This window comes from Phalacrocorax aristotelis, chromosome 5, assembly GCF_949628215.1.
Source record: "Phalacrocorax aristotelis chromosome 5, bGulAri2.1, whole genome shotgun sequence".
In the NCBI taxonomy this organism is placed as follows: Eukaryota; Metazoa; Chordata; class Aves; order Suliformes; family Phalacrocoracidae; genus Phalacrocorax; species Phalacrocorax aristotelis.
Genome location: NC_134280.1, coordinates 15880665 through 15907771, shown reverse-complemented (window position 1 = coordinate 15907771; position 27107 = coordinate 15880665). Strand labels below are relative to the sequence as shown.

General features: G+C 39.7%; 1 protein-coding gene across 1 annotated transcript in view; it reads right to left on the bottom strand.

The window, feature by feature from the left end:
* CNTNAP5 (contactin associated protein family member 5) overlaps positions 1-27107 on the bottom strand; it is a 297497-nt gene that overhangs the window by 10303 nt on the left and 260087 nt on the right. The window contains exons 20-22 of the mRNA XM_075093104.1: positions 16891-17021; positions 14931-15015; positions 4967-5185 (exon numbers count right to left, since the gene is read on the bottom strand). Of these exons, the coding sequence (XP_074949205.1) occupies positions 4967-5185; positions 14931-15015; positions 16891-17021 (435 nt within the window). The remainder of the gene's footprint in view (positions 1-4966; positions 5186-14930; positions 15016-16890; positions 17022-27107) is intronic.

The following is a 27107-nucleotide window of genomic DNA, read 5'->3' as shown; positions in this document are numbered from 1 at the left end:
ATAATATCAGAAAGAAGCAAAAGGAAAGGAAGGCTAGACAGATTTAGACCTGACCTATGTTTGTTTAGACCTGACCTAAATTTGTAGTTGCAGATATACAAGTAAAATTCAATCCCATACAGAGAAGCAGTCTCATTCTTGGGACAGCTTCTTGGAAAGGATGTTTTTCTCTCCATTGCAGAAATGCAGTGGTCAAATTGAATTCAAAACAGAGAGGAGTCAGAAGTGAATTCATATATTAAAGGCTTCTCAGTGTTGGAGCTCTCTGGTAACCTGCCTCTATAAATGACTACTGTCAAAACACTGGGCCAAAGAGTCTATGTGCTGGCAGTTTCAAATTCAGATTCAACCTGAGGTGTCAAACCCTCCCTGAAGTCAGTGGAGTTAAGGCAGTATAACTACTTTATTCCTGCATGTTTCACAAAATGCTGTGTTTTCTACTGTTAGCTGAATCCAACTTTCCGCACCTTCACATTTGGTTTTACCTTTCAGCTTACCTTCTCCTTTGACAAGATTCCTATCTGTGTTTCTCTCCTACACAAGCCTCCAGGCTATCATACAGAGGATGTACATGGAAGTTATGGATGACTGTCTCTGCTATATATTATACTGCTTTGCTAAACTGATCTTTCCGATGCAAGAGGTGGAAGTCTAACTCAGAAAATTGGTGTTGCAAGGTGTATTGTAATTGAACATCCTTGCCTTAGTAGCTGACTCAGCCACATTTTGGTACCTCATTGCCCAAGGTATTTTTTATTGAAACGAGCAACAGTTTTATATTTGTGTATCAGGAGGTGCTGAGTTTGTAATGATGGTGGCTTTGGGCTATTTTGGTTCTTAAAGGGGACACTTTTTCCTTATTCTCTGCATCACTCGTACTAGCCCCAAAGACGTGCAGAAGGCATCAGCCTCAAAGAGGCTTTCGTGTTTTAAAAGATGCAACTCTACTGCTCATTTTAGGGGTGGAAGGATTTCTCATCAAACACATACTTAAAAGTCAGGGTTCCCCATACCTGCAGTTCATTGACTGAGCTACAGGCACAAAAGGGACTTCTGGGGCCAGCTAAACACTTCCACTACACCCATTATTGATGTGAATGGTAATTACCAATGAGAGATTTGAACGCTCAGGTTGAGACCTATTTGAAAGAGACCCCTTTCTTGGATATTGGGTGCCTATAATGATGTTGCCAAGAAACAAATAGTCATGGCAATGCTTCAGCTCATTTACTACATTTGTGGGACTGGAACAGGGATAAAAATTGTCCTTTTACACATAAATACAGATAGCATCATAGAAAAGATCAGGTTTGAAGGGAACTCTGGAGGTTATTTAGCCTACTCTCAAGCCTTTGAGCCTAACCTCAAAGCAGGGACAAATTTGAAGTTAGATCAAGGTTGCTTATAATTTTGTACATCATGGGGAGGTTCATCTCCTTTATTTTTCAGTATCTCAGAGTTAGTTATATAAATCAAAACTAGTAATTTAGACTCTTTATTTATGCAAACAGAGGAAAAGAATCTACAGATATTTTATACTCTAAGATGGCTGTCAAAGATGGACAGTGCGATTCTCCTATTTCTTTCCGTAAACTAGAAGAGGGGAATAATAATTATTTTAGACTTCAGGAGATTTAACTGTATGATACTGCAAGTTTGGTGAGATATTCTCTACCCCAGCCCTCAGCTGGTGCTAGTGAAATCAGTTACAACAAAAATTCGCATCTGTTGAACATCAGTCCCGCTGTACCAGAGAAAGATCTCCAGCTGGTGCATGGTATTAGTCAAATAGAGTTAGAAAGCATAAAATTAAATTTCTACCTTAAAAATTATGTAAGACATCATTCATGCCTAGAAGATTATGTAAGATCTGACGCTAAATGCTATTAAATCTCCACTGTTTTGGGGTGACTGTTACCAGAATGGAAGCACTGAGGAAAACAGAACAAATGTTGGAGATCAGTTTCAGGATGGAGGCCAACAGACATAGGCCTTAAGAATTATGTTTTGCCTGAGAAATAAAGTCAGGATACCTGGAGAGGAGGGAGTGCCTCATTACAGTGGAGCAGATGGCATGTGACAGCAGAACCATCTCCAGTGGGAACACCATAAACTCTGAAGACCTTAACAGGACATCTCCTTCTTTTAGATAAAACTAATGACATTACAGTGTGAATCACTGAGGTTGGAAGCACTGCTGAGGTTGGAAGGCCCCTCTGGAGACCATCTAGTCCAAACCCCTACTCAAATCAAGGTCTATTACAGCACGTTTCTCAGGCCTATATCCATTTGGGTTTTTAATATACCCAAGGATGAAGACTTCACAACCTCTCTGGGCCTTCTGCCACCTTTGCTAGACTTCCTGCTCATTGAGATGGCCCAGTCTTGATCTGGGAGGAGGTTATCCTTGAACCAGCTCTCCTGGGTCCTTCTTCTCACCAGGGCTGTATCCCATGGGATTGTTCCAAGCAGGTTCATTACCAGGTCAAATGTTGTTATCCTGAAGTCTGGGGTTGCAGTCATACTTTTTGCTTTTTTTCCTTCCTCTCAGGATCCTGAACTCCGGCATCTCATAGTTGCTACAGCCAAGGCTGTCCCAGCACATCCCTGGCCAGTTCCTCCTTGTTTGGAAATATAAGGTCCAGCAAACTAGCACAGTTAGACAGGGACTTGCACTGTTTAAGCTGCCTTTCAGAAGCAAAATTTTTCTGTGTAGTTTCTGACTTATGAAAGTTTTTGGCTATTTTTACTTTAAATGCATGAAGACCTGCTCTTCAGCTGGAGTAGACACACAGCTCAAGACTCCACCATTCACACGAATGAATCTGCTCTGGCATTTACAGTATTTTAATATATATATAAAAAATTGCATAGTAAAAGTCCATTATCTCTATGCCATCAGTGCAGAGTTCAGAATACCAAAATCTCTGCATGTGTCTCAGCAAGGAAGAAGATGATTTGCAGATCTTTGTTAAATATCAAAACCACAGTAAGTTACCTTTCATTTTGTGTTTCCTAATCAGAAAGTGTGTATACAGATAACTGTGCCATGAGTGAATGGATTTTATTCCATATCTGTCTGCTAGGAAACTTTCTTGAAGACAACAACTACTCCTCTCCAAAGGAAAGAGCTTCAATTTTTTCAAGTTATAAATATAGAAAGCTTTTTTCACACATTTAAAGCGAGATTTCCTAGAGGGCTTTTTGTTGTATCTGTACATTAGAAAATTGACACAGACATGTACAGTCAACTTTGAAGTTCTATTTTTCTTCTCAGACACTCAATAATGACAAATTGGGAACTGATGAATTGAGATATGTGCAGTAAATTTGAAAGTTAATCCTTAACTCTGTTTTCTTTTTATTTCTTAAAATGTGTCCTTTTCCATGTATAAATGTAATTTTCAAGTACATCTATACAAAGTATAATCTGCTACAAATTGGAATTTTTTTTTAACAAGAATCTACCGCCCAGTGCTCTTACTATAGCATCTAAAGACACGAAGTCTTCAGAACTAACTTGTTCTAAAGATCTTATTCAGTCAGGCTTTAATGAAGTCCAGTGTGAAGAGTAAGGCAGTAGTGTCAGTTAATTCATCATATTGAGAGGAAATCATATCTTAGAGCACAGAGCAGCAACGACAGGGATGAACTTTTATAATAGTTCTGCATTTCTGATGTAACAGCGCTTAACCTTGACAATATCATGCAACTAATTGTAAGCTTTAAATATTTAAGTCCAAAGATGCTACACATTGTGTTCTGTCCTGCAGCTCTGAGCCTCAGGTTTTACTGCTTTCTTAACTCTTTAGAAAAATTAGATCATGGAGGTGACACATCACAGGGCAAGGAGTTCATATTTTCAGTATCATTGCCCATTTGGTATTTACAAGACACATTTCTTCTGTGCATCACAGCAGATACTTTAGTCAACTCTGGGTGGCGAGAAGAAAGTTGGGGGGTGGGGAGAAGCACACACACACTGGCAGCCACTCTCCACAGAGTAATCAGCAGCCTTTTTTCCCTGTGCAGAATGCTAATAGCATCATTTGTTTTCTGCTGAATATCTTAGACAGAAGCTGCAGGAAATGGGGATTTGATGCAAGTACAAATGCCAAAGGAATCATATTATAATCTAAGAAAGAGTTTTATTAGTTATCAGAAAAAAAGTGGCTTCGTTGGTTAAGGGGCAAAAAATAGCCCTTAATTTGTACCCCTTTCTGGTCATTAAGAATTCTGCCACATCCACTGGTGACTAAAGCAGCAACTTGATTGCCCCTGTTCCTGGTGACACTTCCAGCTGCTCTGAGTTTCCTTCTCTGCATACAAATTCACATTTGCAAAATACTTAAGATTCCCAGAGGACAGTTTCAGGATTGCAAAAGATAAACAAACTGTTGGGATCATCTTACTGGTACCACTCAAGTAGTGCTCCTCTTTAGCTTGAGAGAATAAAGTACAAGCATTCAATGGAAGTCACACACGTGTCAAGGGGTTTGCACAAGGAGGTTTTGTTCATTTCTGTTCCATTTGTAGGAAAAAATTCAATTTTTTTTTAATGACTCCTATTGCTTCATCACCCCTGGGATATGGAATCTGTGTAACATTTATGTTCGCCTTTGAGATCTGCAGCACTGGAACTATCTAGAGTGGACAGCAACGGCAAATCAAGTGCATAACCACATTTCCAATGCTGTTTCCATGATAGCTTTGGGAATTTTTTGTTTGTTCTAGGCATGTTTTAGGTAATCCAGGAACTTAGTCTAGAACCTTTGTTTTAGTACAATGACTTTTAAAAGGGCCTTGGCTAATTCTAATGCTCATCTTCAACACTCTTAATTCTGAGAGAAAAGGCAACTTCCCAGTTCCAATATTTATACTATCATAATTGCATTACAGCAAAAAGAAAGGAAACCTCACTCTACAGCATCCTTTAAATACCCCATTCCCCTTCGGTGACACAAACCTGATGAGGAATATATTGAGGTTACTGTGTTCACATCAGCTTCCATTATGGACACGCAGCTGGATTCAGTCAAAGAGCCTTTGACAGTCACAGGAGCAATGCTGGGATGGCGTAAGGCAACTTTCAGGGGAGCAATGTGGTTGTACTGAACAGAGGACAGGCAGCCAGTGAAACCATGGGCATTTGCCTTCGAGATTTCAGGGTCCAATGACAAACTATCTGCAGTACAACAGAAAAACACGCCAGACATTATCTGTTTTATGAAGGCATTAAAAAAAAAATAATCCTTTTTTGCCTCACCCACCCCTTTTACTTCTCTTCATCCAATCTCAACTGTTCAGGTACTTCTTCAGCAGCCTACAAGTTCCACCTGGCCTGATCCATGAGGTTCCCATCCCCAGTCCTTCCTCTGCAATGCTACTTATATTGAATCAAGTTGGCTTGGACATAAAAGCCTACATTGTGCTTCTTTCCTCATCCATTTTCTCTACTGTCTGGACAATATTTAACACATCATAGATGCTAACCATGGCAATAACAATAATAACAATAAACAGTAAAAATAGAAACACTGAATATCACAGAACCCTGGGGATGATGCTCCATTTTTTTTTTGCATTTGTTAACAACATGAGTTTCACAGATATGGACCATATCTTCAAGGCATTCTACCTCCTCCACTCTTTTAATAAAGGAGCCCGCCCTCTATTTTCTATTATACAATGTTTCATGTGGCCTAATACTGAATGGCTTGCTAATATAGGCTTCCACCCTTCTTCAAGGGTTTATTTTTCAACTAACTTTTCTGATGCACCTAATCATTTTACTACATTTTTATAATCAGAGTTCCTAGGAATCCTCCTACTTATGAGCCAGGCCCTCACTCTGCTAGCCCCATTCCATGAATAAAATAAAAAGCAAACTATACCTCTTTTTGACTACATCAAAACCAAACCCAATATCTCCATGCTCTTTTCCAGCCTGAAGATGAGATAGCACCATTAATTTACCTGTTGGTCTGTGTTCATTTAAATTTCACAGAGAGAAAGCTAATTCAAAGATAAGTGGATTTTATTTAGTTCCAAATGTTGTAATATCAAAGATTGTTTGGGAAAGTCAGTGAAGGACAGCGAAGCCATCTTCTGTTTCCTCCAAGCTCTCATTTATTTACTTTCCAGAAATTGAAATTCAATACTGCTCAGAGGTCTGTAACATGATGCGCCTTATATCTAGGTCAATCAAACATGAAAAAAAACCACAAATGCACACATATAGAGTACCAGAACTTATTCAAAGTCTTAAAAATTACCTGCTAATGAAAAGAAACTTCTACCATTAAAAGTTTTGGAAATACTTCCAATGACATTGGAAAATAAGGATTCCCAGCTTTTCAAGTTTATTTTCAAAGCTTGAAAGAGTAAGATGTTAAATTTTAAAATAAAGTCCAAGTTTTCCACTACCATTCAAATACAATGATTTTACAAGCTTTCAGCCAAAAGGATTTACAAAAAAAGTAGCCCTTCTCTTATAACAGACATTGATACCTGAATTACAGAAACTTCTTTTACATATAAGAAAATACAGAGAAATCTCAAAATCTAGCCCAAATCACACATTATTTTAGTGCTCAATATCTGTGACTGTTATGTCACGTGGTCAGAAGGAATGAGCCAAGAAGGATTTCTAATTATGTTTGAATGTCTTCATGGAAGTATAACGTGGAAGGGTTTGGCTGCTTCTCAGCAAAGCAAGGTACGGTGTGAGCTTGCTCTCCAAGGGGTCTTACAGGAGAGCTGCTCAGTCTGCAGAGCTGTCATGGGGACAGCCTCTGGGCTGTGAATAGCTGCAAGAGAGAGAGATGGGAAGGGAAACAGCGAGGCTTTGCCACTGGCAAAACTGTAGCCTTACAGAGGTTCACATCTGCTCTTCTCAAAGTAGGAATTGGCTGCATTCAGGTTTTTAAATGAGGTTTTGTCAGGGGTATTATAAAACAGACAAAGAATTGTTTCCAAGTTTCTGCAAGAAGGCTTATATAAAACTAAAAGACTGATTTATGCTATTTGCCATCTTTGTTGAATTGATAAAAACCTTTGTAAACGTTCCTACTCTCAGCCTTTCTTGTTTTCTTAGCTCTGACACAAAAGTTGGATTTGTTTGTATCTTTTAGACATCAGGCAATCTAAATTGCTCTGTTCTGCCCCAATGTGCAAAAGGTAAAGCCTAAGAAATAATGAATTCCTTTTTCATGGTACAGTGGTTTGAAAAGTCTAAGATACAGTACTTTTGAAGGTTTTTTTAGAAAGTCAAATGGGCCAATTCCAGGAGTCTTTTGCCAAAGTAAGATTTGCATGAATGAGAACCAGGAGATTTGTTGTTGAAGGCCTTGAAATTTGAAAAAAAGAAATCAAAGAACAAACCAAAAACAACCCCAGAGTCCTCTGGTAAAAAACCCATGTGCTCAGATACTTTTTGCTTTATTATATGGCTTTACATACATGCCTTATGTCTTTCAGAAAGTGGGGCTTTCACTGTTCTCAACAAGAAACCTGCACAACTTGGGTGTGAACTGTCCTCAGTTGTGCTGCCCTCCGAATTCTTGAGTGCATAATGTAAATCTGTGACTATGACATGGTTACCTCTGTGAAAGGCTTATTAAAGGCCACTCTGTCACCTGAAGTCTTTAAATCATGCTAAAATGTTTTTCCAAAAGATATTTTGATTACATGACATGGTGCTCAGTAAGAGAAGCAGCTTGCTGAAGTTCCAAGGGCTGTGCTGAAGCAAGGTCATATGGAACATCAGTGGCCTTCCTCTGACCTGGTTATGCTGTGAATCTTTCCATGCATTTGGCTAGCCTGGAAAATCACACTGAATTGCTGCTGCTGGCTTGGTTTGCTCTTCTGTCATTTTAGCATTGCATTTCTGTTCTTGGTACTGGAGACTGAGCTATACTGGATGATTTCTACATGGTGGGTGAGAAGGCAATTGCTTTTGGCTTTTGAGTAATTTAACTGTTCATTTCCCACAACTTAAGTTTTTTAGGAATATTTTTAGGAATTTTTAAGCTTTGTCTGCTGAGCGGTGCATAAGTTGGTCTGGCTTTTTGCTGCGTCCTCTAGCTGTTCCCTGGAAGCTGTCTGCAATGTCACAGCTCAGTAAGTTTTGTGTCCATTTTGCTTTCCTATTTTCCATGTACTTGCAATGGCTTTCTGTGATAATGAGGATTAAGCCTAACATGTATTTGTATTTTTTAAACTTTATTGACTGTATCAACATAATTTATCTGCTGATTCATTCCTATTCACCAAAACAGACATCCTGTTCCCCTGCTGCTTCTTTGTGCACCTCTGCCATATACAACACGCTTGGTTTAGGATCTTAAATAAATAAAGCAATTTTAAGTCTTAATATCTCACTAATGGGGAGTTAATTTTCGTCATAAATAGAATTCTGCCAGACCAAGCATTAAGCTGCTCAGCAATGTATCAGCAAATTGACATAGTAAACAACTACTAATATGACAGGTAACTGGAATCAAAGAGAAATCAAAAGTTATTTGCATGAAGGGAGAGTGGCTCAAAAGACCTTCTTTCTAAAGATGTCACTGTGGAAAATGGGACCATAAATGTTATCCAGTATCTTTTTGTTCTTTCTTTATAAACATTAATTTCATGTCACTCAGAAACTTAAATCTGAGCCCCAGTTTACTTGTATGTTCACTTACATTCAGGAAGGCCCATCATGGGTTTCCTTAATTGAAATTTATTTTTAATGTCAGTGAGAGCAGACATAGACTGTTTTAAATGTCTATCCCCTTATTAATTAATTAATCTGAGTGAATCTCTGGTAGAAACACAAAGGGTAATTTACTCTGTATGCTGAAACACTGGTTGTCCTTTTTTTTAGTCTGAGAAATAGAAAGATGATTTTTGAGGGAGTTAAAGTGTATCCATCACCTCATTTTTCCAAGCTGCTGAACAGCACTGGCAAGATTACTTCTTGGAAATTGTCACTAAATTTGAGCCCATGACCTTGAAGTAAAAGACTCTTGCAGTCTCCACATTGCACCTGTCTCAGAAGAGTTGACTAGCAGGTACTGTGTAGTTACCTCAAAAAATAAGCTGCTATGTCCTTCAACAACCTCACTAAACATTGCTGATACTAACCATTAATTAATAAAGGGCAGAAAGCATATCTCGGATTAGGCTGGAACTCAGAAAAAGGTTTATTTGGAATAAGCTAATTTAATGGTGTGAGCCTGCCATAAAGGCAGTGGAGTGAACAACACAGAAATTTTTCCTTGTTAGAACCATTGAGCTCAACCAGTTTGGCTCTTGCTTAAGAGGGAATGAGTTTGAAAAGGAGACAGGCTCCAGGCATTCAATGCACCTCTGAGCCACTTCTGAAAAATCAAGGGACAGCAAGAGCAAAGCAAAAGTACTTTTTCTCACACGTTTTCCCAGGAAAGAGCAGAACAGACCAGGATTTTCTTGCCGGCAATTGAATATTTTGTGCCAAGTGGAACATTTGAGAATTTTTGTTTCATTAGGCTTAGCAGAGGTAATTTCAGACATGCATTTTGTATGTTTTCTTAAAGACAGTTTGCCATCAAAAATGAAGTACTGCTTGGACTTAAAATGTGAAACATTTTTCATGCCAGTTTTTGACATTTGAATCCTAATCTGTCACAATGCAGCCAGTCTTATGTGATTTTGAATGGGCTCAAAACAAAATCTATGAAAAGAAGAAAATATTCTAGAAGATGGAGAGACAATGTGCAAAGGAACACATGATTTTCTCAGCAGACAGCTAAAATCAACTCAAGTAGCAAGAATTCAGAACAAAAAAAATTCTGGATAGAAGTAGATGACCTTGGACAATAATTTAGGCAGTATTATCATCAAGAAAAAAGGGGTTTAAGCATGGTCTTATGATCATAAGGTACGTGATATTGCTGAGGATGAAGTCTGGATTTGGTCTCTTTTTGATAGAGACATGATGGCATTATTGGCTTAGACCTTGGATTGCTTGAAGTGCCTGGGATAGCCATTTTATGCTTATTTTAACTGCTGCCATCTTTGTCCCAAATACCTCTCCACTTTTGTCCTAAGCAGTCATTTCCATTTTCCTTAATCCTTTACTAGGCTCCCCAGAGGAAAAACAATGACTTTTAAAGGTGCCTTATAATGCACCCAAGAGATCATTTTCCTGGGTATGGTCCCTCTAAGAAACAGGTATTTAGGGCAAGAAGAGTCTGCAGTAAAGAGCTTTATAGTGACCAGAAGGGTCCAGCCAATATCTCTTGCAGCTATTGCTGTATTGTTTAAAATGCTAGAGCATGATATTCCAAGATTGTGACTTTAAATTTCTCAAGGAAACTGTGATCTTGTGAGCTTAAAAAAGGAATGACTTTCCACCGAAAAAATGAACTTAAGTCTGTTCCATAAAAACTCTTTAAAAGGACATGCTTTTTTAGGGAAGCTTTTGTATCTCAGCGTTAATGCCAACTTACCCCTTCTGATTTAATTATTCAATTATCATGTCCCTCAATATAATATCACTCCTGGATGAAGTGCTCTGTGATCTCACCAGTGTACAGATTCCATTTTCTTCTTGTGAACTTTTAATAAGAAAAGCTATTGTAGAAATCATAAAAACTGTGCTGCACCTACATAATGTTTTTAATAGAATTCCTTTCCAGATAAACTTTCTTCTAGGTACACTTTATATCAAAGCTGAATGATTCAGTAAAAAGAATCCTACAACTTGAGTGTGTTTTAGCTCAGGTTTTACAGATAAAAGATATCATGATTATGTGCTAGACTAAACAGTTCTTTACATTGCCAGTATGGGAAAGATCTGCTACTTCAACACTTTGAAGACATAAATAAATTAGGTCAACGTTAATAAGTGCTAAAGAAATCTTTGCAACCTTTTTCTTCAGAGCACTGTTGAATCCCTTTCAATGCTACCCTTTCACTCTGGCATCACTGCAAAGCTACTATATTAAACTGCTCAGAAGCAAATATGCAGGCAATGAGATTTGTTTTTTTGCATCAGTGATTATTTTTCCAGGGACTATAATGATGAAAGATTTAGACATGTTGGGGCACAGTAAGAAGTTTTCAAAGATTCATTAAGGTCAACCCCCCCCCCCCCCCCCCCCCCCCCCCCAAAAAAAAATTATATTTTCTATTGGGATAGCAGCTTTTTTTTAGACAAGATCTGAATGTATGCAAATGTTTCTCTGAGATCAGAGAATTACAGATTAATTTAAGTTGAAAGACACCTCTGAAGGTCATGGAGTTCAATCCCTTGTTCAAAGTGGATCCAGCTTCACAGTTAGGTCAGATTGCCAATAGAGCTCATGTGGTTAAATACAGCAGTATGAGCTCTGCAAGGAGTACTTAAAGTAAATGAACTGGGACTCTGGCTAAGATTTCACTGAGACTTTGCCATAAACCGTATGACCCACTTGGGGCCTCAATCCAGTACTCATTAAAGTCCATGGAAAAACTCCCATTGATACTGATGAGCTTTGGATAGGTCCTTTTGTATCTTACCTCTATATCTGTGAAGTAAAAATGACAACAAACTACAAGATAATATTTTTCTATTGCTCTTGGATACCGTGAGGATGAATTCAACGAACGTCTGTTGGTTACTTGAATGCTGCTTCTTTTTACTCCCTTGTCTTCTAAGCCACACTTATATTTAGATTGATATTTCTAAGGCAGCTATATGGCCCCATTACTGTGAATCTGAACAGCTCACAGCCTTTAATGCTTTTATCCTCCTAGCACCCCTCTGATGTAGGGATGTTCTATTATCCATGCTTTACTGATAAAGAACAGAGATAGTAAAGCTCAGACTGGTTCCAGTGGGAATAAAATGCCCGCTTACCTTTATATTTGCACATAAATGGCTTGCCCAAGGTCATTCAAGCAGTCTGTGGCAGAGTCAGTGTCCCTATATTTTGAATTCCAGGTGAGCCTCCTCTGCCTTAAACGGAGGGTTTTTTCCTGGAATTCAGAGCTGGGTGTAGGGTAGCCATTGAAAAATATAGCAGATTTGAAAAGCAGAAAAAAATATCAGAGTTTTTAAGTTGCTTTTGACTAAAGGAGGTGTAACAGGGATGGGGGAGTAGAAGGGGGGAAAGCACTATTATTTACAAACTGCTCATTGTATAAAAGTGCAGTTTTCAAATGTTCCAGCTGTGCTAAAATGGTTATCATAAGAAAATCTGTTGAGGAAGAGGTTTCAAGCTTTTATGATGTCATGCTGGAAGCTCTTTTTCAGATTTCTTGGCCAGTGGGGAATGGATGGTGGAGTCGATAAAGAAGGTGGATAACCATCTGGTTGAGCAGCCAGGATCAGGCTGTTAGAGCAAGCAAACAAGCAGTGGTGTGACAGGAAAGAAGAGAGACAAATTTTTCAGAAAAGTATAGCATGAATGTGTAGGACACGCAGAACAGAGGGGTTTTGTGTGGTCCTATTTCAGTGGACACTTAAATGTTGCTAATAAATATCTTTAGGACCCTAAATCCCAGTGGCATCCAAAACAGACACTACAGGAAGTCTAGGTCTACTTCGAAGCATAACATGCCTCTGGAAGTTTATGCTTTGCTGAGGGAATGAACAATGACAAGGAAGAACTTGAAGGATATTGGTTTTGGTCACTAGTATTCACCTTCTGGTGAGCCATCATTAAAAAAAAAAAAATATCGTTGACATTTTACCGATGTAATACTATAAATGATGAATGGATATATTTATGTAAGTTCCACATTCCTAAAATGACAAGGTCCAGCTCTCCTCTTGACACAAGGCAATACTCTTGACTTTGTAGCAGTAGGGATTTTTGCCAGCATGGGACTGTGTGCAACCTGAGTAAGTTTGGAGACGACACAAGACTGGAAAGAGCAGTTGGCAGACCAGGTAGTTGTGCCATCATTCAGAGGGACATTGACAAGCTGGAGAAATGGGAAAACAGGAACTTCATGAAGTCCAACAAAGGAAATACAAAGATCTGCACTTGGGTTAGGAATAACCCCATCCACCCACCCTGGTTGGGGCTGACAAGCTGGAAAGCAGCTTTGCAGAGAAAGACACCGGGGTCCTGGTGGACAACGAGCTGCCCATGAGCCAAAAATATGTCCTTGCAGCAAAGGCAACCAACAATATCCTGGCATCCATGGTTGCTTTGGGAAGGGCATTGCCAGCAGGAGCATCCTTCATATGAGGAAAGGCTTGATAGAGCTGGGACTGTTCATCCTGCAGAGGAGAAGACTCAAGGGGATTTGTGATTTTGTGAGGGCACAAGGACTCTACTCAGCACAGCTACAGCTGCGGGATAAAACCTGGAAAATGAAATCCTGACATAGAAGAAAAAGTTTGTGAAAATTCACTTAACATATGAAGAAGAAACCAGAATTAGGATTAGGCTGGAATTAAAGCGACTTGCTGGGACACATTGTGTGATTCCTGGTACAGCAATAGTATCTCCCACCATGTGGATGGCCAAGTTTATGGCTTTAGTTTCATTACAAAATATGAACTATTGCTATTATTATTACTATAATTAAAACAAAATCCCAATCAACTTTGGGGCAAGAGAGAAATATCAGAAGGATATATCCATTAAAAGCTGTCTGGAGACAAGTCTGTGGTGTTCAGTGGAACTGAATGCCAGACCTCTGGAGATACATCTGGGCTTTTTGGCTTCTCAGCCACCTTGTACCTATAAAGTTAATCACACTTTTGTGACTAAATCTGGTTTGTCCTCATGATGCTGAGCTGCATCTTGTCAGCTTGCTGGCTACAGGTTTGAACATCTTTATGCTATGTTCCATCTTGCTGGTTAGAAAAGCCTTGATTTATTGATTTGGTATCTATAGCTGGAGCTTTAGGTACAGATCATGATGAGCAATATTCTTTTAGATTTTCAGCACTACAGCTGACTGTTGACAAAATGATATTTTTAGCCTAGCTCTGACTTGGACTGAAAAGTGTCATGTCCCCAAACCTGTCCACAACAGCTTGGAAGTTTGCTGCATTCTGATCAAATATTAAATACAATTAGGGGGAAAATCAGTTCCTGCCCTTATCTACTTAGTAAAACATTACACAGAATACACTAACACCATTATAAATCATATTGCAAAGTAGGCACTAGAGGATGTCTACAGTTTCTGTCTAGCTACCAGTTCCACAGGCCTTGGGTGCTATTAATAAAACATATAAAATTGTAATAGTTAAACAGATATCAGGCTTGATATAGATGTCCGATTCTAACAAAGGACTAAAATGTCTATAACCAAGGAAGCATTTAGAATCTTACTGGAAACAAATAAGACTTAAATAAAGTAATATAACCTACTACAAAATAGACGAGTTCTACTTTCTGAATTTCAGGCAGAGTTTTCCTGGTCTTGTAACGGCTTTGTAGTGCAGAGGGGTAAAGATCAAGATGGTCCATGCACAGAGCATGTAGAATTGTGGCCTCAGTGCTATATGTAATATAAATATTCCTTGCAGAATTCAAAGAGAAAAGGACTGGGAGTGAAAAAGGGTAGAGAGGATGAAGGCTTACAGTACTACTGTTTTTATCATTAGGAAACAGAGATGGCTTGAGAGAAGCAAGCTGTAGTCAGCAAAATGACATCATTAGGCTAAGATGCCATCATTAGGCTAAGATGCCACCTTGTGCAGCCACACAGGCAATATGAATCACTTTACTGGAGGGAGCAATTGGAGAAGTTAATATTGCTATCAGTGCAAACAAGTAAAGCTCCCACATTTTTTGCGTTGATGAGATATACAAATAGGAGTACTGTTCAGGCCAACTCTTACAGCTACACCAGCCAAACAAAACCTGAACCCTATTAAAAACTCAACAAACAGCACAGGTTAACTCCAGCTCTATAACAACTAATGAGTCAGGAATATTTTTAGTAGAACCTACCTGTGACCTTGCCCAAGGTGAGTGATTTGATGGCCTTAAAATCAATCTCAGAAAAGTTGTGTTTGAGTTTGAGAACTTGATCAACCTGGAAGAGGTCAGTAAAATTAGTTCATTAGAGCAGCATGCAGACATCCCTAGATCCCTCTGTACTGCAGACTTCTGGGAATGCTCTCAGCTGCAAATCAGTTAATTCTGCCCCCAAGCGTGATTCAGTTTCTAAAGATAGCAGAGTGAATGTGCTTTGATTTTAGTATAAGAAGCTGAAAGGTACACCAGAATAGTCATATAAAGGGCTTTGAAGAAATTTCTCCCTCAGAAAAGCTTAAAATGTTTGACACTGAAATCCTCCTGCTTCCCAAAATCCATGTCTAGTCGCTTCAGAATACACTCAAAGGAGGCCTCTCTGGAAATGTATTGTGAAGAATTAGTTCTGCATAGAAGAAAACCACAGCGCAGCAGACAATAGAAGACTGGTACTTGAGGAAAACCCTGGCTTTTAGCATAAGCCTCCTTCCTAGATAAGCAGGCCTACCCACTCTCGTGTGTGCTGTGTTATCATTTTACCACCCAGACATGGAAACTGTAGAGCAAAGAAAAACTGTGACACTCCCTGTGTTTCTGTCTCCTCCTCATTCTGTTCCTCAACACGTGGCTTCTCTGTAGACTCTACCACCCTTCCCTGTTAAATGACTGCTGCCCAGATCTAGACAACTTGCTTTGTAATATGAACTGCTATAATCAGCCGCAGAAGGAACAGTAAGATGGTCATCTTCTCCCTGCCTTGGAAAGAAAGGAAATGCAGGGAAACAAGGCAGAGGAGAGTTCTCGTCTCTTATGAGGTTGTCACACTCAGCATGGCTTGCTTCTAGCAAAGGGACAGGGCATCATCATGCACAGCTTTTCCTTCCCTGTGAGAGGAAAAGGCTGCTGGGGTCACATTCTCCCTTGGGGCATATACCCTAAACGAAATTATATTCACAAGTACTCATTCCTCAGCTGTTTTTATCCCTTTGGCAGATTTTTAATGATTCATACTGTGTATTTCCTCTGGGACTACAGGTCACACAGACAACCCTAAGCCCCAGAACCACTCCAATGGTCCAGATGAACTTCTGGCCAAAGGTGTTTCCTAATTGTGCTGGTTTTGGCTGGGAGAGAGTTAGTTTTCTTCAGAGTAGCTAGTATGGGTCTGTGTTTTGGACTTGCACTAAAAATAGTATTGATAATTCAGGGATGTTTTAGTTACTCCCTAACAGTGCTTCCACAGGGCGAAGGCCTTTTCTGCCTCTCATCCCACCCCACCAGTGAGCAGGCTGGGGGTGCACAAGTTGTTTGGAGGGGGCACAGCCAGGACAGCTGACCCCAACTGACCAAAGGGATATTCCATACCATATGATGTCATGCTTAGCAAACAAAGCTGAGGGAAAAAGGAAAGGGGGGACATTCAGAGTGATGACATTTGTCTTCCTAAGTAACCGTTACACGTGATGGAGCCCTGCTTTCCTGGAGATGGTTGGACACTTGCCTGCCCATGGGAAGTAGTGAATAAATTCGTTGTTTTGCTTTGCTTGTGCATGAGGCTTTTGCTTTACCTGTTAAACTGTCTTTATCTCAACCCATGAGTTGCCTTATTTTTACTCTTCTGATTCTCTCCCCCATCCCATTGTGGGGGAAGTGAGCGAGCATCCGTGTGGTGCTTGGTTGCCAGCTGGGGTTAAACCATGACACTAATTCACAGATTGTCAGAGACAAGGGAAGGATCACTCAATGGCAAACACGATGATTGGGCACTCCTTGAAGCAGGGTCTGGATAGAGCTTTGGTCTAACCTACAGGGCTGTTCTGCTGCTGGACCAGCTTTAGTTGCACCTGTGCCTCCTGCTGGCAATCAGGCACAGAAATCAGTGGGTCTGTTTGTGGCATGAAGTACTATTTAACACTCAGCATAAGCCATGGCATACCTGAATGACAAGTTCTCTACCTTCTCTATTAATCTTCACATGGTGCAGCTCTCGGTTGGCAAAATTTCCAGAGTCAATGGTGAAAATGAGGAGCCCATCCTTACTCAGCTTGTATCGGACCTGCAAACTTCCTTAAAAGCAGAGAAAAATTCTACATATAAAACCTATGTCAATAATGAGATACTGTTCAATGCTTTTACACAACATATAACTAATTTTCTTTTTATTACAGTGGAGTAACAAGGTTAAAAGTCAAGAAAGAGGTTAAAGAGAAATGAAAGAGTTCAAACTCTAATGAAAAGTGTGAAAAAAATAATGCATTGTAAGGGTTTTACTTCCTACTAGCTAACAAACTGAAGAAACATAACTTAATTGAGTAACTAAGTATATCAAAGGAGAGAGTGTCTGTCTGCAGGTCAAACATTTAGCACTGCCACAAAATCTGATCTACATTAGTCTGTTAAGGATCCCTTCCACCAGAGGGCATGCAGGTCTTGCACTGTTCTATTAAACAAATATTGGTGGATTTTACTATTTCTTTTCGTTAGGATGTAACAGACAACACAGAAGACAGTGACAACTGTGAGAGTTATAACTTAATTTCAAACATTTAAAGGTCCAGGCTCATTATAATTTATATGAAACACAAGAAGAGATATATTGTAAATGATTGTGCAGAAAAAAGTATTTTTTCTTTGGTGTTCTAATGTACTTGAAGAAAGAAATATAATTCTTGTAAAAATGAATGCCAAACTTCTCTTTCAATCTTTGTATCAAAAAAAGCATTATGAATTCTGGTAAATAACAGTACTACAACAAAACAAAATGCACAAGAAAAGGAATCCAATATGAATTTTAATCCTTCTGCAAATGACCACAGGGAGAAAAAAAACATATATACACACACATATATATAATTTAAATGGAAAAGGACATGTTCCGATAAAAACCTTTCAAGACTACTTTTCTTGGAATTAAATAGCAGGGAGAAAAAAATTCTCTGAAATTTTTGGGCTCTTTTTATACATCAGCAATCAAAATACATGGAACAAGAGTGGTACCATAGAGTTAAAAAGATTTTCTGGGGCTACTTTGTTATTGTCTCCAAGGAGAAAACAAATGCTGACATCCCCAGAACCCCGAGCAAAGGGTCCTTCATTTATTCCATATTCTGAAAATCATCACAAAAATACCCTCCTACTTCCTTCTATTTCAGTGCGTCTGTTAGCACAAGTTCAAACTATTCCAAGTATCACTAGATTTTGCAGAAGGCTACAGGCAACCGTTACCTATGCTGAACGATAGGGACCGACTGACTGTTTGTTACTGAAGGATGTGTTCACACTGTTTTAGCTTGAGGACCAGTTTCAGTGTTTGCAGAGGCAACGCTTGCATGCACACCGTGATGCAGCGCCATGTCAGAGAAGCCCACAGTACATCTGCACATGCGTGGTGCACTGCAACGTTATTAAGAGACACCTCTGACCCCAGAATCAGTCTGACTGTTTAATGAGGTGAATGAGCAGCCCTGCTTGTCTCCTATATTCAGCTGTATTGATGCTGCAAAACTGCTTGCAGGTCTAGAGTTAGCAAGAGAGGACATGGGACAGTTCTCCTTCACTACATCATGTGGACATACCTGCTCCATTCAGCCTTCCAAGTTCTCCCTCAAGAAGGTCAGCTCTGTTGTCCTACATGCTACTACAAAACCACTTCATGAAGAGCTTAAAACAATGTATAAATTTCCCACAGAGGGGGAATATTGCCACCTCTTCACAACTCACAGTGAAGTTGGTAGTCATTCCAGTTAAGATCATCCCTCCTCCCTTTCCCTCACCAGGATGTTTGGCTGCTCACGCTCCTAAAAGCTGCACTTTGTAACATTCAGTATATCCCAGATGGGCACTGCTGCTCTCTGAGCTTTGGAGGATAGAAACAAAGCTTCTAAAAATGAGAGGGAAAATGAGAACGAACTACTAGGATGAAGGCTTTTTAGCTGATTGAGTGGGCTGCTGGATCAGGTGAGCTTTTAAAGTAAAAATAAAAAAGAGGAGATAAAAGGCATTTACTTTCTCACACATAGTCATGGATGTTAGAGGGGAATTTGTGAAGAGAACAAGGTCAGCTAACAACTGCTAAATTATTCAGTGTGATATTATAAGTCCTGATTCAGCTGTCCCGAATCATGCTGCAAAGCTCACATCCCCTCATTGCATAGCCAGAACAAGGAGCTACTGTCTACCACCATTAATGTTACACTGAAAGGTCTAAACTTAAATCACAATCCCATTTTCTAGTACTGAATGAAAGATGCATCAACAGGGAATAACAGTATAAACACCTTACAATCACTTTACTCTAGAAAGACGTGGGAAAAAACCAACCCCAAAATCAAGTGCAAGGAAGGGACATTCCTCAGACTTGCTTGTTAGGGCAGTGGGAGAGTGAATAAAAAATCGAAAGGTTGCCTGACCCTGCACACCACAGCTGAGATGACCACACAGAATAAACTGAGACTTAGATGTGATAGTGTAACAGATTGGTCCAAACTGAAAATCACACCCCAGCAGTACTTTATAGGCTGCCTCTTACCTGGAGCCTTTAAAAGGGACGTAATGCAACAAAAGGAACAGGGCCTAGATGTGGTCTGTGACCTTGTACTAGTCGCTTAGTTTGTAAATGTGAAAAAAATTCTCTATTCTTTTTGAATGCTTTGAACACATCAGTACGTAAAGTATAAATGGTACTACTATATCCAGGTGATCAATATAGCAACCAGCAAGTTTGTGTTCAAAGACAGCCAGCGAGATATGCAAACTATCTAGGCTCTGAGCTGCTACAAACAGGGATTTACCCATTGACTTCATCAGAGAAGCACTGATTTTAAGCCAGAAACCATCTGTTCCATTTGGTAGGAGACAATGGAAGAAGTTCTTGACATCCATTAAGAACAGATCTTAATTTCTATAGTGGTACAATTTTACTTGTATCATTTAAAGAGAACAGTGAAGTACATCTTATTTTATCAAATTGCTTTGAATTCCAGTGGCAACTTTTTTTGGATGGCTGCTCTACAAAACCATTTAATTCAAGCTGGCATTTCACCTGGGGTCAAATTTGCGTTAATATAAACCAGAAGTACACAGACTCATCTCTCCAGAGGTGTTTTGGAGTTTACATCAGTGTAGCTGAAAGCTGATTTTGGCTTGCATTCAGAACCAAAGCTGCTTCTGTTTTCAGAGTACAGAATAATTTGTCTGTCAGATTACACTACCATTTTACTACTTGACAGACAAAATAAATTGATTATTAATTAGAATTATTATTAAGAATTTTTTTCCTCTGAGTTTTGATTATCTGGTCCACTGACCTTCTCCATCACATCAGCCCAGTGTCACTAACTGCAAATAAAAATCTGTGCATAAACCAACTCTATTCTCCCTATTTTCTATTCTCTCTCTTTTTTTTTTTTTTTTTCATCATTTTTGCCTCACAATAGGGATTCACACTAATCATGAGCAGTGTAATTTCTGGTAGTCTTGTTGCGGTCATGCCTGTCATCCTCTTTTCAGCTCCCCGTGTATGAGCATGCACACCTGGAGTGCCATAATGCTCAAACAATGCACTGCTTGTTATGTTTTCTTCCTTCTCTAATGTATGTGGAATTGCTGGAGGCAATTTCTATTAAGTCCATAAAAGAGGGAGGGAAGAAAAGAAAGAGGTATCATGTTTTTGGCCTTGGGCTGGAAAATTTTACTGGGCATATTAGCCCAGCAGTGTTAGGTAAGAGTAAGTTCACACTTTATTATAGTCAACCCTTTAAGCTTCAAATTCTGCAGACTGCAGATCAACATGGAGATATGCTATGCCAGCTCCGGAACAGGCCAAGAGGGGAGCAGGCATAGTTTAGCCACAGTATTAGAGAGTGCAGCGTGGCCTCTTTTTGCCTCTTCTGGAGGAAATGAGTCCATGTGGGCTGCCATGCTACTGCAATAAGACCACTACCAGTATCAAAGCTGGCTTACTACACATTAGTGTGGTCTTCAATCTATAATCTGCAGTAGTATAATCCATGACTGAAGGGCTGAATGACATGTCTCTGCTGATATCAGAGAGCTACAGAGCCATTTTAACAGGATTCCTGGGGGTCCCTTTGTGCAGAAGGAAGTTCTGGGAAATAGAGACCAAAGGGCAGCATTTCTGCCACCCCATGCTGGTGACAAGGTTGGGGGTGACTTTTTTGAAACAAAAGGGTCCAAGAACACTCTTTCAGTGGTGATGGAGACCTGGGTTAGTACTTCCTAGCAGTACACTAATGATCAGTATTAGCATCACCAACCTCCAGGCAGCTACAGGAATAGCATTGTGCCTTCAAACTACTTCTATATTTTTGCTGAGGACAAGAAAGATATAGTAGTAGCTCTTAAGTCTCGTGGTAATAAGGACATTAAACTGGTTAGAGACTTCAAAGTATTCAGCCTGAAGAAGAAAAAAATATTCCCAAGCTGCACAGTGTGAAGAAATACCTTGGCCATGATGTCCAAAACCTTTTCTGACTGAACATGTCAACACGAGAGTTGTCTTTCTTTTGCATGTGTTTACAGCATGCATGTGTCTTGAGTGGAATGTCAGAAACATCTGGTGGCTTTGTGACCTATGCCCACTAACTTTACATTCTTTCTGGACTACCAAAGCTTGTGCTGAAAATCAAACAGTAATTTTTAAATTATCAGCTGGAAAAGGGAGCATAAGAAAATGTTACAGAGAGTGTTCTAGTACAAGAAAAAGCTTCCTGGCTTGAAAGATCTCACCCCATGCAAGATATTTGGCAAAAAAATTAAAGTAGCTCTGCAGAAAACAAAAAAACAGATACCAGGAATTTGGTCTATAAATCAGTCATTTATAAGCAAGATTCTTGTCACACATGTCACCAGGACCACAGGTCTTGTGTCATTTAATCAAAGAACCAAACAGCGAGGAAGGGAATGACTTGCTCTTGGAATCTAAGACTTCTCTGCAGGACCTTCATTTACAGAAACTGGTTTTAATTGAACCCAGATTGAAGCCAACATCTCCACCAACATCAATAGCACTTTTTAATGACTTAAACTGGCTGGAGCAGCTGGCAAGACATCTCACACCGTTTGGAGAAGCTGAGGTTAGTTCAGGGAGCACACGTGGGTGGCACATGTAAAATGTACAACTTTATCACCATCACGTAACATCAGGAAAAATCATTTAAATCAGGGCAGCTGACAACTCTGATTTTGGAGAAATGTGTATGTATAAAATAATGAAAAACAGCATTAGGAAAAGAGCTTTGGACTACCCCTGCATGTTCCATTGCCCCAGAAGCACCCAGAAAAAAAAGGAGTTTAGGGCCAACAGAACCTCTTACAGCTGTCTCAGACCAGCAGTCATCCTTGTCAGATGTGAGATGTTAACTACACCAGTGCATCCACCCTCAGCCCTCATCTGACTAGCTGAAAAAGAAAATAATTAAGGAAGGCACCAATTAAACAAAGGCTGGAACATATTAGTGAAGCTATTGGTGTTGCTATTATGAAAAAAAAAAAAAAAAAAACTCCAGAAAGACTTTTGCAGCTTGTACGGTGGAAATGTTTGTTCATTCCTGACTGCAGAACAGCACGGGACAGTTTTCAGTCATCTCAACCATAAAATATCTCTCTGGCAACTTCAGAGTGACAATGTCCCTCTTCATAGCCTACATACTTAAAACCGATCCACTGTTTCCTCAGTTAGGAGCAGCTGGCTAAGAAACCTGCTCCTTAATTAGCAGCTTCTCCCCAGGGATATTTACTCAGTAAATTTACTCTTCAGTGGAAGTGCCGCTGGTGATTCAAAAGAATAGGGCCCATCTCTTCAGCGTCCAGCGGTGTTTAACTAAGAAGGTACTTGCACATTTTTGGGAGATAACTTGCTATTTGTTTTTCATGGAGAAAGCAAAGAGGTGAAACTGTTGAACATGTTTGCTGAGATCATCACTCAGCTACTGCATTTGTTTAGATGACGCTGTTTCATAGGGTTAAAACAAAACAAAACAAACCACCTCCCAATTTTTTGCAATCTCTCATGGGAGTGAAAAAAATAGGTGCTTATTTGAATGCCTCTCACTCAATGCTTGAGATATTCAGGACTTAAAGATCATATTCAGGCCACCTTATATTAAAAAGACCAAAACACTTTCACATAGCATTTCTCCAACTTAGGGAAAAAACGGACCCCCAAAAGCCCCTAAAGAAGCCTACCTGGAGGCCCACAACCTCACTTCACTTTGCAGCCCCCTTAGGCAGCTGGAGCTAGGTTAAGAATGTCACTTAAACATCAACAAATGTAGCTAGTTCCCTTATGTGACTGACAAATGTATTTAACCTTCATTCCCACCAGCCACCAGTTGGCTTAACACAGGCTGACCAGCAATTCAAAAGGAACTGGCAGATGCTTCTTGCTCCAAAGCTAGAAGATACTGCAAGCCTAGAAGTTGACCCAGAGGACCACAGTCATACAGCTCATCATGCACATACTGAGTGGCTTAAACAGAGCTTATTCCAGTGAGTTTATGGGGAAATGCTTGTCTAAACAAAACAGCCCATGTCCATGGGCTGGGCCTAAAATGGGAACAGGGCTAACCCATGGATGTGGGATAATAGTAAACACTGTCTCTCCAGTTTAGCTCATGGGTAAGCATACACAGAGGTGTATTTATGTACCCTGGAGGAGATGGACAGGGGACTGCCACAATGTGGGATCTACCATCTTGATGACTGCTGACAAATTGTCTTCCTTCTTTTTGTCACAGTGGAATAGACGAATGTTAACATCCTTTGGAAAATGACATGAAACCTCTGGGTGAGCAGCAATTTAAAAAAATACCATTAGTCGTTATCATTATGTCTCCATTCCTAAATACTTTTTTTGGTGAAGGAACTGGTTGCTGTTTCTTTTACAAAGTGATGCCACATTAATTTTTTTTTTTTCCCTGAAGGTGACTGAAGGTAAAGATGAAGGAAAGAGCTGAGGTCATCACAGGCAGTTAAATCTCCCTAAAATTACCTGCTTTCTGATGGTGAGATGTATTCTGGTAAATTTTAACCCATTCCTTTTCTACACATTCTTTGGAATTTTAAAAGTCACTTTAAGACCTTCATTAACAAAAGCTCTGTATGGTACTATTGGATCTGATGCTCAGATCTCTCTCCTGTCTTTAAGCACACACTGGATGCCATTAGTCTTCTCATGGTCAGATATTCAGTAGGCCCTATGTTTTACTCACCTTTGTATTAGAAGAATCTTGCCAGGCTTTCATCTCACACTATACTTTTCATTTAAGACTAGCATAGCACCCAGGCTGGCAGGAAGCGCTTTTATTCTTTACCCAGTGAATGAAATAAAAGGTATCATCCTATGATTTTTATTCCAAAAGTTCAACCTGGCTTTGCAAATTATACATCATCACTAACTCTGTGTGAACAGCTTGCAGGCAAAAGAGACTGAGATCCTCTGTTGTGATACCCTGAGGAATTCATACTAACCTGTCCTCATCAAGATCCTGGTTCATACTTTCCATTCTTTTCCTACTATGTTTCAACCATTCCTGTTTCACTTTTGGCTGTACAGATACCTGTTCAAGCATGGACTTGTTTCATGCTGACCTAACAAATAACCATAATGTTCAGCAATGAGAACATGGAAAAAAGATAGTCTGAACAGAAAAAAGAAACAATCAATTTGAACACAACATGATGTCTGTGGAGCAGGAGAGCGAGCAATAATCTTTTCAATCACACTAGAGAAAAATAATCATATGTCTTTCTTCTCAAACCTCATTTTCATTCTTAATTAATAAAGACAGCGCAGAACTTTGTGGATTAATGGATTTCTAAGATTGATGATCGTTGTTTGTGTTGAGCTCTACAGACACTATAGGCTCTATAGACACTGCTTGGCTGGTCACAAATTTCTGGTAAATGTCCTGCTCCTCTGACCAGTAAGTCCATCTAAGCACTGCCTGTTTCACAGGTTACACCAGCCTCTATGACCAGAGAAGCTGTATCCTTTAATCAGTGACTTTCTCCTCATTATAGCAAACTCTCAAGGGAAATATTCAAGCTTCATAACAAGCCACAACCATTGGCATACAAAGAACTGACTCATGTTCTTAAGTCATCCAATGGAGAAAATTAGAGAAAAGAAGAAACATTTACTTAGTAACAATCCTAGTACATGAACCATATAATTGTAGCATTGTGATGATTTTTCTGTAGCAAAATACGTGCTTATGCAAATATACTTTCACTAAGGTACCTTCAAATGTATACTTCTGCAATCTTTCACAGAATCATAGAACAGCTGAGGTTGGAAGGGACCTCTGGAGGTCATGTTGTCCAACCCCACCCCGCTCAAGCAGGGACACTTAGAGCTGGTTGCCCAGTGCCATGTCCAGATGGCTTCTGAGTATCTCCAAGCATGGAGACTCCACAGTTCTCCAAGAAAGACATGTCAGTGCTCAGTTACCCTCACAGTAAAAAAGAGCTTCTTGATGTTCAGATGAAACCTCATGTGTTTCAGTTTGTGTCCACTGCTTCTTGAGTAGCCTTGCAATGATATCTGCTAGCTCTCTCAGCTCATGGATTTATATATGCACAGTTTGCTCTAAGCATTCCCTGATCCGATCCTTTTCCACCAAGTATACATCCTTCTTGCTCCAGACTTTTCCCCTGGTCTCGACCTGCGATTCCTGAAGGCCAGTCTCACAAAGACTAAGATATAAACATCTAATTTCATCAGGCAAGAAGGATGAAGTCATCTTTTCATTATCCAGCCAGCATAACTGATATGTTACAGAGAAAATTAACATGCTAATAGGGATATTACAAGCAAGACAGAGAAGGAGGTTTGCTTTGACCAAGGCTGACTCTTCCAAGTATTATTAGCTTTGGCTCTATGTTGTGTGGAAACAGCTACTTTGGTCCAAGGCAGCACTTGAGCCAGTGGTTCTGATGGACTACAGCTTTCACTGCACAGCTCTCTACATCCACAACACAGATAATTCACAATTTAAGAACAACAGAAAAACAACTACTATCAGTCCTCAGGGCTAAAGGTCTTGGTAAAATAGGTTTGGAAAAGACCCTAATTTCAGAATTATTGAAGAGCATATATACATCTGCAGCATCCATTCAAACATAGGAGCTTGTGACCTTCTGTCCTTCCTGCTCACCCCTTCCAGGACAGCTCCACAGAAATCCAATAATAAAAATGACTTTTCAGCTGCAAAATGCAAGCTAGGAACTTAAGTCTTCTAGGAGATGAACACCTCCTCTAAGCAAATGGGAATGTATGTTCCCTTCCTAGCTGATTATCTGCAGCCAGTGGTCTGGGTTTTTATGCCAGATACCAGTAAGTTCAAAGTCAGTCTGTATATATGCAGAGCACAGATCAATTATTAACTGCATGCTCAGCCTTTCCTGCTCAATGTAATCCAATTATAGCTCCCTTGCTTTTCCCTTGTGGGTCTCCAGAACATCTCTTGACCCTTCAGCACAGCAAAATGATCTTCATGAGTACAAACATGTCCATGAATTCAGCTAATGAGACAGATCTTTCATTTCCCTCCTTTTGGAAAGCAGATAGAGAAATCTGCCAGAGTCCTTGGCTGAATGTTGTGGCTGCTTCTCTCTTTAAGTTAGTTTTGCACACTTAGAGATTGAGTGCCATGTGCTAAAAGAAACAAACGAAAAATTGGATTTAGGCTCCAAGTTCACCTCTTCTCTTAAAGATATTTATAGCACTGGATTTGAACTGAAAACTCTAATGAGCATTACTATTTTCTGTGAAGAGTAGTGCTTACAACAGAGAATCATCCAAGGGACCAGAGATGTTTCTAACCACAGGACTTTATCTGTTTACGCAAAGAAACTAATTGGGAGATCTTCTGCCATCCCAGCACTTTCTACTCCTGGTGCCACAGTCAGCCTCCCATTTACAGGCAAGTGGGCAAAATTTTCTTTACAGTCACAATTCCCAATCAAACTCTCACTGGCCTCTCACTCATTAAATAACATAAGATTTCAGGGCCAACTACAACAATTGCTTGAAATTATATTTAGAAGATATGTAGTCCTATCTGCCATATGAAATCATTTAATGGCTGTGAACCAGAGCTAGACTGGGAAAATTCTCACTCACAGGCAGTT